At 36.4% G+C, this 18,982-nt stretch overlaps 2 protein-coding genes across 6 annotated transcripts in view; one reads left to right on the forward strand and one right to left on the reverse strand.

Annotated features, from left to right (window-relative positions):
- Window positions 1-18,982, reverse strand: part of MCPH1 (microcephalin 1) — a 130,562-nt gene that overhangs the window by 18,734 nt on the left and 92,846 nt on the right. The window lies entirely within an intron of this gene.
- ANGPT2 (angiopoietin 2) overlaps window positions 14,792-18,982 on the forward strand; it is a 48,252-nt gene continuing 44,061 nt past the window's right edge. The window contains exon 1 of one of the 4 annotated variants that reach the window (XM_080584556.1): window positions 14,792-18,981. In XM_080584556.1, the coding sequence (XP_080440682.1) occupies window positions 18,697-18,981 (285 nt within the window). In that variant the 5' untranslated portion in view covers window positions 14,792-18,696. The remainder of the gene's footprint in view (window position 18,982) is intronic. The other 3 variants (XM_080584559.1, XM_080584557.1, XM_080584558.1) reach the window with 3 other exon arrangements.

An 18,982-nucleotide genomic window follows, 5' to 3' on the forward strand; every position in this document is an offset into this window, starting at 1 on the left:
CATCAAAGCTATTAAAGGCAATAATCAATTCCCCTAATGCCATACAAACATAACAACATATGTGAAGTGATTCAAAAACATTTTTAGAACACTAGAAAACTTGAAATATACCATTCTGTACAGCAATTTTCACCTATTATCATAACTTGCTAGATCACAAAATACCAAAAAAAAAAATAAATCTTTTTTTTTTTTTTCCAAACAGAAATGATCCTGTGTTTACCTCAGCAAGATCTATGAGGCCAGAGTTATAAAAATCCTTTACAGTGCCCTCTTTCCTTAATTTTCAGTTTTTGTTAACATTTAGGTAACAGACCAAAGGTCTCTTTCTACTCAATTTGCAAATGCCATGAGAAAGACAACTTGCACAGAAAAGTTAAACAGCATACCTACAAACACAACATAATTATCTGGTTAAGTACAATATGGCCCAAATATTACAACATATGTGGTTTCTTTCCTAAATTTATTTAACCTTGAAACTGGAAGTGCTGACTCACCAAGACAGAAGTTCAAATGTGAAAATGGCATTAAACCAGAAGCTGTATAATTACACACATTCCATTTTGGATATTACTAAAAAGTGTCTATGTGCACATTGTATCTTCATGAAGCACTGCTTCTTTTGCTTATAAATCACAGATAAATTGTCAGGCACGCACAGTTAGACACACAGTCACCTAGTTAGGGTTGCGTGCTAGACAAATTTGGAATGCCGTAGAAAAAGTAGGCCCTGTAAATGGTTGAAGACAGTAGAAAGTGCTGAAGACTTCTGGTAAGGGAAATAGCCAACACCACATCTTCAACATTCTTCAAAGACAGCATGAAACTAGAACTAGTCCAGTTAATCCTGAAAAAATTCATAAATTTGACAAATGATCCCAGAAAAGGCAGAATGCTTCTCCTGCTTTGTCTAATTACATGTCAAATGAAATGATACATCTCCTACATATCTCCTACATAAGTAAGCAGCAACTGGTCCAATCCACACAGTACCGAGTATGTGTCAGAATCACACTGTGTTACCGCTTCAAGAAAACACATATTTTGTTCTATAAACTTGTGCTAAGCAATACTGAAAACTCAATGGAATGGGAAAAACAGCACTTTAGTTTGTGCTGTTCCTATTTTTTTTTTCTTCTAAACCACAATTAACCCAGGCATATAATTTCAAACGACAAAGTTTTGCTCAAAACATTTTAATCAACATACACAGGGTTGTTTACATCCTTCATGTTGGACTAAACCCAGAATTTCAACACTACTACTCAATAAAACCTAAAGAAGTTGACCTTGCTTTGTGTTGAAACTGCAGCTCTTTCAGGAACTTGAAACTTACCTCAAATCACAGAGGAATGTCTGAGGCTAGGCAAATCTTTTGAAAGACTTCTAAAGTTTTTCAGTTTTAACTGAAAAGGTACCTCTTAAATTGATTCTTAAATGTGCATCTCCTTTGATTTTAGGAAATTAACATTAAATAAAAATTTTACATGTTTTCTCTGGATTCTCCAAAACTTATTACTTTAAAAGGTACTAATTAACAGATACTCTTAAAACAGCCAACAAAATTCAGCCCCTTTCAGACTACCCATAAAAATCCCCTCCCTCAGGCAAACATACTCCCATTAAAAGTCTCTCCCTACAATAGCTTTAAAAATAGTCATTCCATGCAGCAAAGCCTTTTGAAGGTCAGCAAAATCTGCCTGGAATCAGTTCCGCAGGTAGAAATCCCTTGTGTCAACTATTGCCAGAGTCTTCCACTTGAAATTAAGTTGATAATGCTTCAGGACTACAAATAAATTTGGTAAAACGGGATATGGATAAAGTGTGACCTTTCAGACTGGTCAGGAACAACAAAAAAAAAAAAAAAGAAGGATGGAAACATTCTTCCTTAGATCAAAAGGTCATTGGGGCAGACACTATCTTTTGTTTTGGATTTGTATAATGCACTAGGATGCGGAGTCCTGTTTTATGTTCAGTGAAAAATAATGACAGAAGTCTACCTTTCTAATAGTGAGGCCCTTTTTTGATTACAGCCTCTGGGACCATCTTTAGGCAACTATTAAATAGCAGTGTTTTTAAAAATCATGAATTTAGACAATCTTTTAAATAGTTCTGAAAAATAACTTCAATATACAAGACATAAATCATTATAAGGAAAACATGACAGTAGAACTTCTTGTCTTTGGAAAAGCCTCCAAGGTCTACAACAGAATCTCATCAACACATAATAAATCACAAAGCAGTAAGAACAAGAACAGAAGTATGTCTATATATACATACATACACACACAAGCCCAGTAAAACACAAACAATGCAAAATAAATCTGCTGAAGATGGAATTTGATTCTGCAACTATCTTATGAATAAATTTTATAACAAACAATTTTTTTTTTTCATGTGGTTGGATCAAAGGTATGAGAGTTAGGAATCAAGGTGCTTATTACAACTTTCATATCTGTGAAACCAGGACTAGAAGGACAGAAGTTGGCATAGGTTCATGTAGCATTTTTTTCATATTAGCTGTGAATTATTTTAACCTCAATTTCTGGAAGACAGAGCACAGCACTTAACACCATACCTTAGACACGTTTATGAAAGAGTCTGAAAATAGAAGCTGTATCAGCTAAAATGTACTTTCTACTGCTCTCTGGAGATGAATAAGAATTTCTTTGTCCTGTAACTGAGAATTACATTCAGAAAAAATATCTTATTGGGTCTGTAGGCCATGATCCTACACTGTAGAGACTGTGCCATGGACTTCAGTGTCATAGGCTTTTGCAAGAACATAAGTAGAGTCGCAGTACATCCTGTTGCTTATGACTAAATGAAAGCATGGAACAAGGAATTTGTTAAAAATAAAGAAACTTTAGTTGAACTACTAAGATTCATTTTTGATGGAACCATTACATGACATTGTGTTTTAAGGGAGTCAGATTTACAACTAATTTTATTGCCTGGATATAGTGTACTACCATTATGATAAACAAAAACCACCAAGAGCACCACAGCAGCTGTCTCTACTAAAATTGCTAGACTAGAAATTTTCCTTTTCGAACATAAAGACAGTTATAAATAGTTTCCACAAACTTCCACCATATTGTGGCTTCTTCAGCACTTCCATCTAGAACTATGGTTAAATACATTACTCTTGGTATTAAAAGAATGATGAATCTATCTGTGTCATATTATAATGGTAGGAGCACATAATTCAACACATTTTTTTCCTTTTATAAAACGATGCTGCTTGATATACACATTTTACTGCTCTACACAGAAGTAGTGCTTTATAATTTCACCATTTGAATAAATGGAATGTGTTTTCGACTGACAGCATTCTGACCATTACTGATAAACATTTCCCATAAACCTGATTTATTGTTATGCAATAAAATGTACATAAACAATTTCCTTCTACATAACAAGTGTGGGGATCATGTGAGACAAAGCAGGATTTCTGAAGCTTTAGCTACATAGCCCCTGTGGGGCTCCAATGGCTTAACCAACAAAAAATCATTCATATGCAAGAGCCAAGAAAATTTCTACCATATACCGTCATGAAAAAATTACTCTTTCACCTTGTTCCTATAAGAAAGATGAAATACTAAGTCTTCTGTCACTACCATCCATACAAACAATTTACCTTTCACTCATGAGATGTTGAGCATAAACACAGAAACTGTTTTTACTGAAGGATAAAAGTATTTAGACAGCACTGGCTGAAAACAGCCATATCCTAGGAATTAGGATATATTACTATCAGTTTACCCTAGGAAAAATAAAAGCTGAAAGCTGATTATTATTAGTATCAAGCATTATTGCAAAGTGTACGTGACCATCTGCCAGCAGGCTTGTAATGAATCATACAGGCAAACACAATCACAGTGCAACATCACCAGAAGAGAACAAATAGACAAAGGCACATAACCTTAACAAGGCTTTTGCTACTGTGGAAAAAAGACCAAAATAAAACTACTGTTTTTAAATGATTATACAACTTCTACACAGCTTCTCCAAACCCTGACTTTCTAGAAGTGCAAGGTTCAGAAAATAATATAGAAATAGGATGTGTTACAATTACAGCAAGCCAGAAATCTATCAGAACTCTATCAGTAGGACAATACAAACCTTAATTTCTTCCTAGCAATGAATATTGGCTGCAAAGAACACTCGGCCCAAGTCTGTTCTTTTTAATCTGTATACATTAATTTCAGCTTCCTCACTCCAAATTTTGCGCGCTTTTCTGGTGACTTGTTATCACACTATTTCTCATACAAGTTTATGGAAACACATCCTAGTGTTTCTTTTCTTTTAAGGGTCATCTCTCAAGACACTTGGAATAAAACCAAACAGCAAACAAACAAAGACTGCAGCTTTGGTTTATGAAATGTATTCTGTGTTTATATGCAGAGAAAATTCTGGGTTGGAATCAGCCATCCTGTCAACACTTGGTGCCTTCATTTAGCAAAAACTTCACATTCACTCATTTTTCATTTCCATGCTGTCCAGGCTAGTCAAACGCAGGGAGAAAACTGGTGGCATATACTAACATTACAAGCAAAACAACCAATAAAAAGTTTTTTTGTAACCAAAGTGCAGCAGTACATCAGGATTCTATTAGTGAGATCTGCACATCCATAATGCTGGAAGCAAGGACAAGAAAGTGGTAAAAAGGAATGACAGACGCTGATTTTTATCATGGGAGATTAGATACGTAGCTAAAACAGAACTAGCTGGTGTGACACATGTAAGTCGTTACAGGACATGATCAAGTGCTCAGATACATAAATCAAGTCCATCAGCCAGGGAAGCCACGCAGGTATGTGGGCAGCTTTCCCAAAATGGGTTCCTGAGCAATCATCGGATGCATATATAAAGTCTAACAGTTTCTGAAACTGTTTTGTTCCAGCTGTCTTGTCTGAATATGCTACATACATCTTAAAAAACATTGCTTGGATAAAATTGGCCTTTTGACTCAGAATGTCTTTGTAAACTAACATTTAAAGGACACAATCCACAAAAAACTATGTCTTCCTCCTTTCACTTCGAGCCAATTTCCCTGGTATGGAAGCAGGATGTACTTGAAGTTCTCATGTCTTCATTGGTAATAAAGGATAAAATTAGTGCCAGGCTCAACAATCTGTCTTTATTAAATAAAAATAGTAATTTGCATTCTCATCCTGAATATATGAAAGTTTTTTCTTGTCTGCAGCAGTGAATCAAATGAATACGGGGATTATTCTGAGTTGCACAAATACAGTGAAGACAGACTAACAGCAAGAGAATATGAGACAGACAAGCAGCGTATGACTCGCAGAAAGTGGTAGACTGATGAAATAATCTTTGAATCAGTATTTAAAGTGAGACCATGGCAGATGTAGTAACTTACGTATTACTTAAAATATGACAAATGGAGGTAAATAGTCTTCAGGATTCCTAATGATTGTGAGTCAAACTGCTTGGAAAAAGTGCATGTGCACTAACTTGCATATTATAAAATGTGCACTGGAAGCCACTACAGTGAGTTTTAGCTACCAAATGTTATTCAGCTAAGCTTTCCTGGTAAACCAGGAAACTTGCTGAACAACTATAGTGACTGTAACTGCAATCCTCCTTCAGTGCTCCTGAAGGCAGGGCACCCAATTCCAGTTGAAACTGAAGTTTTCAAAGGTATTGAGTCATATTTGGATGTAGCTGTACTGAGAAGACTTGCTTTTCATTATGTACAATAAACACATGCATGCCAATAAAGAGGGGCTGATATGTATTAGATATATGAATAGATACAAGGAAAAACACTCAAGGGCAAAGTCAGATATATAAAATATTATCAGCTTTTACATCATCAATTTTAAAAATGTGAAAGAAAGGTCTTTCAGTGAGGATTCCTGTAGAATTCATGTGTTCAGGATTGTGAATTGAACTACTCAGAGATCAAGACTCTGTCTTCCAAAATCATGCTAAAACCAAAATTACCATTTTTATTATTTTGTCGTCTTCTACTGATGCCTTGCAGAGTAACATTTTTATGCTTCTTTAGCCATGAGAAAAATTATTATTTTCCTTAAATCTAAGCCATCATTTTTACTTTATCTCATTAGTTCAAAATCTAGGACTTAACAGAGCAGAATAGCCAAGTTTTGTTTTGCACTGTTTTTGCACCCCAAAAGAAAGTAACACTTGTTTTTTACCCCAAAACTGTTGAGAAAAGTTATAATAGCTACAGTTAAGCTTTCAAACATAACCTGAAGTATTCATGCACATAAGGTATTAACAGGCTCATATATTTATCCATGTTTATGAATCAGAGTCACATTTGTTACCTAGAGATGCAAAGGGACACATACCAGGATTTTTGGAAGACTCAAAGCCTAATAAGTTTTGATGTATGTTGTGTGTTATCTTTGCAAATCTGACTGTCATTCACTTATGACAATTAAAAACATTTTAAAGCTTTAACCAGAAAACATTTGACAGACTAGAAAGTAGAGAATACGTCTTACTATTCTAGATACAGGGTCTAGACACCACATTCAGCTCAGAGACATTGTTAAAGATTGACTAGAACAGCTGAGACCAGAGTGGAATATAAACATTAAAAACAGAAAAAGGGTACAGTGATCACTTATTCTCTGGTTCTGTTCTCTGGCCTGTATCTTTTCTTTCTGCAGGCTTGGCAGGTGTCCTGTGTAATTAACAGGAGATGTCCTTTATTACACCATCAAGTCTTGTGTCTCACATGAAAAGTGTACGGGGCATGGCTTTCCACTTATTTTCCTAGAAACCAGTCCTAGTAAACTGGAAAAATAACACAGTACTTCCAGGGATGAAACATGCATGTATAACATCACAGACACAGTACCAACCTCAGTGTATTTGACATTCACATGCAGAGCTGTTAAACAGTCTGAACAGTCTGCAGCTGTCCCGAATTTCAACATTTAGTATTAAGGACTTACAATGCCACTTCCTACTTTTAATGAGAGAAAATTAACTAGGGAAAACAAAACAAAACAAAACAAACAAAAAATAGATAAGACACTTTTCTTCCTTTATTTCTGATCATATATATCTTCATTTCTGCTGGTCTTCTATTAATTTAAATTACTTCAACCCCCCAGTTTTAATAAGGGGCAGTACTTACTACACCATCTGCCATCTCATTTTCTGGAAATGAATGCCTCATTCTGACATGAAAGAGCCAGCAAAGATATGGGGTTTAATGAATGAACAATTAATGAATTCACAAACACTGAGAAATCAATGGGAGTGAATCAAGTGACATTTACTCTACAGCCTGGTTCTTGTTTGGACCATCTGTGAAAGGCAGTATCTTAAGTAGTAGTGATACTTCTTGAAAAGACTTCCAGTTGTTTAACTAGTCAAGTGAGCGTTTGGTGAGAAATCTGTTTCTTTAAAGAAAAATTCTCACTGTGTAAATTTCATGCAAATGGCAACCGGTTGAGGATTCACACATTCTAGCTTACTTTTAAAATACACTGCTGTTTCAAATAAAGACAGTTCTTGGCTACTGTTCATGTCATTAACAGCTTGAAAAGCCTTGGGCCATCCTCTGTGAGCAGACACAGGGTATTTGCAAATTACAGTAATGGAGACCAGACCCACATTTTGTCTACTTCAGCAGCTCCTAACCACAGTGCGCACCACACACCTCAGAAAAAGCTTCTGCCTGATACTAGAAAAGCCTTCTAAATGAGAGGCCCGCAGGTTGCCCTTAAAGCATCACCTTTTCCTCAGTCCTCCAGGCTCTCAGTTTATTGAAAGCTCTGTCTTAAAAGCATGTGCTATTTTTCTTTATTGGGTGTACTGCAGGCTAAAACTGTGCACCAGCAAAGTTAGGTGAGATGTAGGTGAGTGCAGTTTTTCTCCACCGTACTGCAGAACTGGTGAGGTAAAAAATCTGAATACAAGGGAGCCTGCTTCACATAGAAGAAAATAGAGGTTTTAAAAGGCAGAAAAGAATCTGTTTCAAGTTAATGAAAACCATCAGCAGTCTGATTTTAATGTAAACTTTATGGATTGTTATGTTGATAATCTCTGTGAAGCACATTTTTTACATTATTTATTGTAAACATTTAAATAAGCATTTTTCTTAAACCTGAAAACAAAAGTAGCAATTAAGCAACTGATACCTGAGAATAATTTGGTTGCAAATTTCTATTAGTCAAGCAGGTTCACTTGTGGGAAGCAGTACTCCATGAAACACAATCCCACACAGTATTTTAGTAATAGGATTAACTATATTCTCTTAAATTTAATCACTAGAATTAATAATATAAAACGCAGTTGTTCCACTACTGCAATGAAATTTAAACCACAGTAATTTCCAATATTAAACCTCTGCTGCTAATAGTGCTAATAAGCTGTGCTTATCAGTTTGCAGGCACTAATATTAACTTTTGGCTGATGGTTTTAATTTCATGACTGTGAGAAAATGGAAGAATTATTTCAAATATATTAATTATATTTTTATCTGAAGAGGGATATTTTTCACATGGAGGTCCAACATAAACATTTTTCTTTCTTTCAACAAAGTGATGTGGTTTAATGAGAGAAATTAAAGATGAAAAAGCTTATTATGTCACCTAATTCTTACTGCTGCCAGTATAGGATTTTCCTTTACATATTTCAGTGTTTTGGCAAACCATATTAAATTACTCATGCAGTGGGGATTCCATCACTTCTCATGAGAGGCTTTTCTACAGCCTAATAGATCTTAGCCTCTGAAAATATTTTTGTACTTGGTATGAAATTAAAATGAAGTGCAAGCCATAACTCCTAACTATTTCCCTGCCTGCAGTAGTCCTGCCTGGAATACCGCACAGCTGCCTGAAAACTCAGTCCTTTGCTAGCCCATCCCTTCTCGCCATCTGTTAGGGAGGGCTGCAAGCGGGTTCTGGAACAGGCACTGTTTAAACATTTCAGCTGACATTTACCAAAGGTATAATGCTCTTAACCTTGAAAAACTTGAAAGAATTATGAATAATGCAGTTAGACCCAATTTCTTTATGGTCTGCTTTTTAATCAAGTCACAGTTCAAGTGCTGAAAGAGATTAGAGTCAAAACAATAAAGCTGGGATATAATAGTCTGAAAATTGTAAGAAAATTAAAAAAAAAAAGGTGATAATATACTAATAAAAACACTTCAAGTTGAGACAATGGGACACATCTCAAAACTGGAACAACCATCACTTCTTCAATAAGTCAAACTGGAAATTTTAGCAATAGAAAAGAAATCAGTCGATTTAAAACTAATTTCTCATCATCTTTTGTAGAAAAGTGCTTTGTAAAAGGCTCTCGTCTTTCCTACGCAGTCCACAACAAGGTTTTTATAATAAGCATGAGGCCAGCTCTTGTAATGTGACCTGCATGTCATTCATCTCACCTAACTTCAGATGCTTTCACCTGAGCTTGTTACTCAAGAGTCAATCTCCTTATGATCAATAAAGAAATCTCTCTGGCTCTGCAAGGAAGCCTTGGGTGATTTGATGTTTATATTTAATCAAAGAATCCCACCTTGACACCTTACTCAAGGATACAATGATCACTGATAGAAAAGGAAACTATTCTAAGCCGGCTGATTTAAGAGAGATTCTTCTAATTGTCTTCTCATCATCAAGTAAATATTTTAAATTTAATGGAAACATTTTTTTTCTTAAAAATGATACTTGAGTAGTCAACAAGCAATGGAAGACAGAAATTAGTAGAACATCAGCTGTTTATTAATTTTATGGATCAGATTTGAAGTTATTAATGTTTAAGAAAAATGCTGTTCACTGGACATTGCTATTAATAACATCCCACAGGCTACAACTGAAGCAGTAACAACATCTAATACGTCATTTTACAGTAAAGATGAAGACTTATTTGTTATTTAGAATAGAATTCAGTCACAGATTTGACTGAACATATTGACTTAAGAATCAAGTGAGAAGATACAGATCTTCTATAATCAAGTTTATCCTTAAGTTAGGAAGTGAAGACTGAACTAACTGATAATATTCATAAATACATGTTTGGCTATGGCTAGCCTGAATGTGAACTCATTTTCAGACACTACAGACATCATCAGTGACCGCCACTGAATTTCATTTGCATGTATTTCTAGTGGGACAAAATAAAGATTTTTTCAAATATTTGAATTTTCTCTATGTAGTGAAACTACTCAGTAAAAATTCAGATTTATATAAAGTAAAAGGGCAGTAAAAGGACTTTCTATTTAGCTTATATTTCAAGAAAAAATACCATTTAAATGATAGGGTACTCATAAGAGATTTGATCTTCTGTACACATTCCACTGGAGATGGAGGATTATCTTTCCAGCAGATGATTTATTTGGAGAGATAAAGAACAGGCTGTTACTCAGCCGGTAGGGTACTTATGTTAATATTTACCCAGCAGTAGGAGATTCACTCCTACCATGTGGAGATAAGTAGTCCACAAAGGAGCCCTACTCTTGGTATCAGTGTGCAGGTAATCTTTCTTCTGTTCCATCACAGGTTCTGATGCCTAACTAACAAGGGAAAAAAAAAAAAAAAAAAAAAAAAGCAAGAGCATGCTTACATTACCTTCCTCCTTTGCTTGTGCAGCAGTGATACCAATGATAAAAAGAACCCCCAGTTTTTGGTGCAGAATCAGCAAGAGGCTTGGTATTGTTTTCAGAACTATTACTGGACTATGTTTATTAGAATTGAAGTAAGCAAAGATTTAACTTTATGGAGTGCAAAAATAGTATGCAGCTGCTCTATCCTCTCCAAATTACATATCCATAATACAGTTCAACAAATATGAATATATGAAAATACGCTGCAAATATTTTTCTTGCACTCTCCATAAAAAGGTTAGCATATGTACTGTATTTTTTTTCTTGAGGGAAACAGATGTCAGGAACTAGGTACCTTACTGTTGCCATAAATGTCCTCTCTCTCTGTGAAAGCTTTGTTTATTCCTCTTATACAGTTTCTCACTTCCTTTTCATTCTCTCTTTGACATCAGTTTATCTTTGAATTCAGAATCTTGAACATGCTCTTCGGAAGTATGACATGCTGTTTTTATCAATGAAGTGCGCTGTTACCAGAGGTGGGAACCTTCCACTAACCTGAATGACTGCTTACAGAAGAAGGGTTTAAATCACAAGGACTAGGGTTATTTGGAAGGCAAGATTACCGTCAACTGCTTAGACATTTTAAAAATACATTCCTTTAAACAAATGGCATATACATTTTTCTTTAAAATGTCAGTAAGACAGATTTCTCATTTTCTGAAAGCTCTCTGGATTCTTTCACAGCCTACTGCCTTTCCACATCAACATAATTCAACACTCGCATAACACAGCAAAAGTCAAAACCTTGCATAAAGATTCTAGCTTTAAAGTGTCCAAATATGCAAAACTACAACTAAAAAGTTTTCAAATTAGCATGTAAACAGTACATGAGCAGAAGGAGTATGAATATCTCTGTTAATCTTTTCACATACAATCCAATAAAGAAGAGTAAATGAGTATGTTCTACAGAAACAATTTTTAAAAACAGGTTTTAGAGGACTTAGTAGAACTAGTTTCTACGCATTAGCACAGAAGCTTTTTCATTCAGTTTCAAACTGATGGTAACCTCTTTAAACAAGTGCTGTACTATACTTTGCCCAGTATGGGGGATAGACAAGGCACAACACTTAAAACTGTCAAAGTTATTCAGCAGTCCAGTTGTGAGATCCTTGACATTAGCTGAAATTTCCATGTTAATTTTGTACTCATGCTATTCAACTTTAAGATGTAATTACACTTGTTACCAGCTAAAATTTGCTGTCATCACATAACTCTGAGGAGAACGAACAAAGCCTTTGGGCGCTATAGCCAAACAATATAAAAATATTAAGGAGGAAGGACGTATAGCAACTATTCTCCATAATCATGGGACTCACTTCCTACTTCAGTAAGTGGGTGATTCATCTTTTAAAGATTAAAATAACATTCATTATTAAAAAAATGTTCACAGTAAGAAAAACTACCATCTGTGCTATGAATACAAACTTCATTAATGTGTTGTGAGAACCTTTTTAGATATCTGCACAGATTATTTGTATAGATTACAGTTATATAGGTATTTGTACACTGTACTTTAGATGTCCCTTGAAAATTTGGAATGATAAATAAAATCACTATAAAACTAATGAAATAGTAAAAAATAAGAAGCATTTTGCATTTAAGAAAGTTCTGGAATGTGGAAGTCATAAGGACATAAATTTCAAAAAATATACATTCATGTTGTTGTTGTTGTTTAAGATGAGATACCACAAAGTTCCAAACTAAATTAACAAGACCAAATATATTTTATGTGTGGTGGCATCTACAGCATCCTAAGTGTATACATACATGCAGATTTAAGTATGCATATGTATAAAACTATGAATTATTTTAATGTTAATATGATCGCAAATATGATCTCAAAAAGCCTTGAGCAGATGTTATGCAACAAAAGTGGAATATCAAAATAAGTCTATAAATGGAAAATATGGTCACATTAAATGTCAGGTTAACCGAGAAGAGACATCCCAAGTGTAATCAAGACAGTCCAAGAAAGTTGGTCCGGTGAGTGTCTGTGAAGTAAGCAATGAAGCTGACTTATTTGGTTGAAGAGATGCTGCACTTAGAGCTTTCAAAAATGGAAACAAATTTGAGGCATTTAAGTAGATAAGCGAACCTCTGACAGTTGTCTAACAAGTATTATGAAAATAAGGTTGAGTATTATTTACTAAAAGGGGCAGAACTAATATAATAAGCTTCATAAACAAGTCACATTTCAAATGTTATTGAGGAGCCAAACAGAACATATTACAAAATTCAATGTGTTGATGATGACGATCAGCATAAGAATTTTATAGATATTCATGAAAGTGTAGAAACAAAAAAGGGAGAGAATAAAATACCAAAGTAACAAAGGGATATAAAGATAACTTGCAGATTATAGATTCAATAAATTGAAGAGTGTTGGCAGGATCAACTGCAAAAGAGAATATGGGGCTAACAAGCAAGCATTTCCAAGGGTAGATATAAATCCTAGTTTTGGCCAATTCACACTTCAACTAATGGTGTAGCATCTAGGAAAAATATAATTTACTGAAATAATGGATTGGATGTTTCAAGGACAGATTGAAACAGACTGAGTCACCAAGACAGTGATAACTGAAATTTTCAGTGGATTAGATTACTGACCTCTTGTCCCTTCAAAAAAAAAAAAGTACAATATGAGAATTACTGAGCAAATGACCTCTCTTTGTAAGGAAGGGCACTCAAAGGAGACATGGAAGAGATGACTATGAATTCACAAGATGTTACAACAGATGTTCTGAATGATTAGAAATAATCAGCAGCTGAGAAAGTGAGTGGAATCCTGAAATTTTGTTAAACAAGTAATGAGAGACCAGTGAAAAAGGTCTGATGCAATAAAAAGAATAATAGGCAAGTGGTGGGGAGAGGAGAAAAGATTTGTAAGATATTACTGTTAATTTTAAAAGTACTAAAGAACTGAATTATGGGCCTTGCTAAAAACAACATGTTTTGGCTTAATGGAAAACATAATAATAAGGCACTTGTCTCATTCAAAGAGTTTAAGATCTCAAAACAGATAAGATTTTTAGCAGGCTGAAAATCTAGTAGGGTTCAAGATACTGTTCCCTGTTTTTTAAGTTACGAGTTCACGAGTCTTGTCCTTGTTGACACTTGTTCCTGAGAACTATGTTAAAATACTCCCAGTGAAAGAAAATATTTTGAAGCCAACAAACAGAACTACCATAAACTAACATTAAAGTACCAGGAACCAAAGGTGGGGACTTAATATTGAGTGTTAAAATGTAAGGAATGTAAATACCAGGAATATATAAAATACTTCATTAATTTATTCCAAGTTTCAGATTTTTTTTTTTTAATCTCAGATTTGATTTTGAAGTTCTACATTCTCACACTACAGCATTTTCAGTTTTATATGTAGATCAAATATCCCTATAAGAATGTAGCACCAAAAATGCTTGTTCTCATTGTTGTGTTTTTATTTTGCACATATTTTGTTATGTATTTTTTTCTCTTGCTAAAACACAAAAACTGCTGAAATGAGAACTTGCTTATCTACTAAATCAACACCTCAGATGTTTTAGGTGGCAAAGTCTGCAGATATAGCCTAAAGTCAACATTTTCTTATATTACATCCATTTTTATTTATTTATTTTTTTACTTCCTTTTCTATCAGAGGTCTCACAAGATCTCTGCATTTGCCTGTCAAACAGAAGCTGTGCAGCTGTAAGTAAAATGATAATTGGAAAGATAATGTTAGTGGTATTCAGGCATACTCAAAGCAGCTTAGTCATATGCTGTATGGAATAAAAGCAGGGTTGGCTGAGTAAGGGAATTTGCTGTTTCCCAGGAAAAGCAATTGCCTAAAACACATCTGGCAAAACGTTCTAAATGTTTAGTTTTGACAAAATATACACTTCATCACTTCTTATAAGGTGAGTTCTGTAGAGTGAGTATCTTCTTTCTAAAAAGGGAAAGCTCTAATTTGTACTTTAAATATACCAAGCCACTATTTGCTATTTTATGTCAAATACTATATACACTCAGCTATAACGCAAGCAGGAAATCCCAGATTAAACATCGATATTTCATTTTGCAGAATAAATGTATCATGAATGCAAACATGGCACTCCATATCTTCAGCACAAATAAAAGACGAAGAAAACGATGAACATTAAAAAAAAATACTGAGATGAAGCAACTGGTCTGAATTATAACTTTTTACTGAATTTCATACTGGCATATATAAGATTCCATGCCAAATGATTTACATTCCTTCCTACTTCGACATGGCTAAGAATGAGATGTTTCTTTTCATAACTGACAGGAGACAGATCTTCTCTGTCATTCAGCTTTTCTGGAATAAGCCCTGCCCTGCAAGAAGACTTGTTATTATGCCTCTGAGGCTCCGTAAAAAGGCTGTATTCAAGCATCTTCCTTCCTCCTCCTCAGTATTCAAGGACGAAAATGTATTTAACTTGCCTTACTTTTCACACCAGTTTTCTAAATTTAGCTGTTACTACTTTCTTTCCCCCTGAACTCTGCCTGGTTTTGAGTCCCTGGGGAGGCAGAGAAGACCACTTCCTCCTCCACAGCTGGGAAAGCTGCTCCCAAAGGGATGGAAAGGGTGAAGGATCACAAACAAATGCTCGAGAAGATGCACCAAATAGAGCACTACCCCGTAGTGAAGGGTTAAAGGGACGTATATTTATTTTGTTGGCAAGGTGAACACTCACTAACTTGCCTGGGCAGTGGGAAAGAGCACTTCATTAAAGCAGTATGAGTCCATCAGACCCAGATGGGGAAATAGCAAAATCCTCCCTCGGTTATGTGTGCGAATATGTGCGTGTTGGGGGTTGTATTTCAGCTATTGCCACTACAGCCAGGAAGTGTCAAGGAGAAGTTGGGGAAAACATTACTACAGCGTACCTCGGGGTGTTGCTCAAAGAGCTGGATGAGAAGCACAGCACAACTGGCGATTCCTGCTGTGCCGGTAAGGGTCTTCCACCAGGCATTTGCTGGCATTTCACACAGGAATACCTGCACTTTCCATACATTTTCCCTGAAGTGCTGACAGCTGCCATAGCAACTGGCCACTCATTCATTCATTCAAAACAAGACAAAACAAAAAACGTAAAAGGTAAACTGATTTCTCTCTCCAGTATTCATACAACCACAGTTCTCCCTAGTGGAGGTCCAAGATACAGCAAGCTCTGCAGGCAGCCTCCAAGTTCAGTTTTGTTCCTCGCCCCATTACTGCTCAAGGGCCTCCCAGGGTCATGTACTGGCCTTTCCAAAAGGAAAACAGACTCCAGACCAAACCTTTAGAGACATGCCAGTCTCTCCTTAAAAACCCAGCAAAACTGAGCTGCAAGATTAGGCTGGTGATCTGACTCACCAGCGCGACACACGGATGGCAAACTCGATAGCAACTCAAAAACTATTGATCTCATCAAGCTTCTCATGGAAATCCTGTGTAACAGTTTGTCAGTATCCCTTAAATCTTGTCTCTTATACGTACAGTCCCTTGAATAGAGGCATAATAATTAAAAAGAAAACTTCTAAGAGACTACACTGGTGAGCCTCATTTTTTCCTTTAATATCTCACTAAGGGATTAAAAGAACCATGACAATATAAGCAGAAAAATTCAGATTATCTTCCAGTTCTCCTCATTCATTCATTCTCCTCATCCAGCTTTCAGGACTGGAATATTCCTATTTTCAGCACTACTCTTGTGCAGGCCCCATATTTCTTGGGCTAGCTGTGAGAGGAAAAGAAAGCAGGGAACGGACCCATTTAAGGACAGTTAAAAACAAGTCATAACAGGAAACTCTCATTTAACTTAAAAAATAATAAAAAGTATTGGAATTAAAGACAATAACAAATTTGAACGCCTGGCTAGATACCTAGAAATGCTCCAAGGAGTCTACTGTATAAATCTAATCCATAAATCTGTCTTCATTGCATAAGAGCAGGTTTCTCAACCTGCAAAAGCTTTTCAATGTGCAAAAGACTGTGAAGCACATGGAATTAAACATTCTTTCAAAAATTTCAATGTACTGAAAAGTGGACATGACTATGCAGAACGGTTTTGAATCTTTAACAATGCAGGTACCTGTTGCATTAATTTGCTTTGCTGTTGCAACAGGAAGTGGAATGGATGGGAAATGTCTACTTTTTATGCCAAACCCTACAAATATCTACATTTTGTGGAAAATATTCTTGACTGATATAGTCAAGAACTCCAAACATCTCTCTCCATTTCCACTGGCTGGAAGGATGAAGGATGGCAGATGAACACCTCACAGGAAGCAAATCTGGCAAATTGGTTGCACAGGTCACAGTCCAACTCTAAGTCAAGCCTTCCTGGGACACTCCAGAATTGAATTTTAGAGATTGCCCTTTCCAGAGGTAACAACATGTTATGTAAAGAAACTTCCAACAATGTAAGCAAATGCATTTTAGCTGCTACAACAGTTTTTGACAACCCCTGAACACAATTTTCATGACATAAAAAGTAATTCATACATTCATACACTAAATAAAACATAGCACGTTGTATAGGAAAGTCTGTCCGAAGAGATCATGAGGCACACAGGGATTTTCCTCATATAATAGGAATTTTGGTCTCTAATCCGTGTTAGCTGGCCTAGTGTGGCATTCCCTTTGTTTATTTTAATTATGAAAAATTTACAGCTTCCAAACCCAAACCTAGAAGAACTTTCCGGCAGTTTCTCTTCAGGAATCAATATCCTATTCCAAGAAGCCATTTTCTGCAACAGAGAAAGTGAACTCCTCTAAAATTTCAGTGAAATCAGCTCTTTCCCAGGGTTTGGTAAATTGGTTAGTAATTTTCTGCTTTTTCAAGATCACTAGGAGTGGGAAGGAAGGAGAAGTTCCTTTTTACAGCCATTTCATACAGCCAAATATTTACTTTATGAGATTTTCCCTCACCTTTTCCAGGTATATCCCTCTTCCGAGGGCCCAGAAAGGGGCTAGCAAAAGCTGACAGAATAACTGCTTTTCACCCATGCCACGTCCTGAGTGCCTGACTTCTACTTGCTCTGTAAAGTTGTTCATTTTTCAGTCCCAGCTGACTTTTGATTTGCAGCTGTTATTAATATTATCGCTTTCAGAGTTAGCTGTTTAATATAGCCAAATTAAAAAAAAAAAAAGGCTTGAAAACATTTAGTTCTTGAAATGATTAGAAATGATTATTCAGGTCAGAGATTCAGTAAAGTACAGAGGCTGCATTTGACTGAAAACTTTTAATTAAAACCCCCCTCTTGTTCTCTTTGCAAGGATGTGCCCAAGCCTGCTTTTGCATGCCTAGGAGAGTGTCTTTCTCTATAATTACACAACATATAAACCACAAGCTAAATTACATCTTGGTTCAGTGTATCAAAAAAAAATAAATCCTTTAAGAAGAACAAACAAGCACAGGAACTTTTTTTTTTATTATTATTATTTTTCTTAGCTATTTGACAGCGTTTTAAAAATGATCGCCGCTGCAAAGAGTTTACAAGCTCCCTCTGCAAACATAGTTGGAGGCGATCGGAACTGATTTCTCAGCCTAGGAAATTCTTAATGAGAGCTGCTGCTGCTGCGGGGACGCGCAGGGGTCCCGTAAGAGCCGCTCCTCCCCAAGGGCTCTCCGACATCCCACGCTGGGCTGCGCGCTCGCCTTTTATTCCGAGGGCGAGAGACCCCCCCGTGGGCAGATAGCAGCTCGGGAGGGAGGAGCGGAGCTCTCCACATGTCTGCCTTCCCTTATCAACTTATCATATAAGGAAAGGAGAGTGATTGATTCGTTTGCCGAGCGGTAAAATCAGGACGAAGCCGTAGCAGAAGGAAGCGTTGAGGCTTTTTTGGGGGGAAAGGAAGGCAGAGCCTGCAGCCACGGTGGGACTGCTCTTCCTTTCTGCATCTGACAGCTGAGGGCACGACTGGGGGGAGGACAGCGTGGGACTGGGACGGCCAGAAAGTCCAGCCCTCGTTCAGACGACACATGGCAGCAGAGCACTGAATTTCTGCACAGGTTAACCTCAATCGGGGCTCCTGTCAGCACACCAAGGCGCTCCGGATCTGCTGGCTGGCCGCAGGAATTAAAATGCAGCTGACTGTTTACTTCACTTGGAGCTGCAGCATTTTCCTAGCTTCGGGATACAACTCCTTCAGTAAAAGCATGGAGACTATCGGCAAGAAGCAGTACCAGGTTCAGCACGGGTCGTGCAGCTACACCTTCCTCTTGCCCGAGACAGACAACTGCCGATCTTCCAGCTCTTACGTCTCCAACGCCGTGCAGAGGGACGCACCTCTAGACTATGATGATTCAGTTCAGAGACTGCAACTACTTGAAAACATCATGGAAAACAACACCCAGTGGCTAATGAAGG

The sequence above is a fragment of the Anser brachyrhynchus genome (genome assembly GCF_964034855.1).
Source record: "Anser brachyrhynchus genome assembly, chromosome: 3".
NCBI lineage: Eukaryota > Metazoa > Chordata > Aves > Anseriformes > Anatidae > Anser > Anser brachyrhynchus.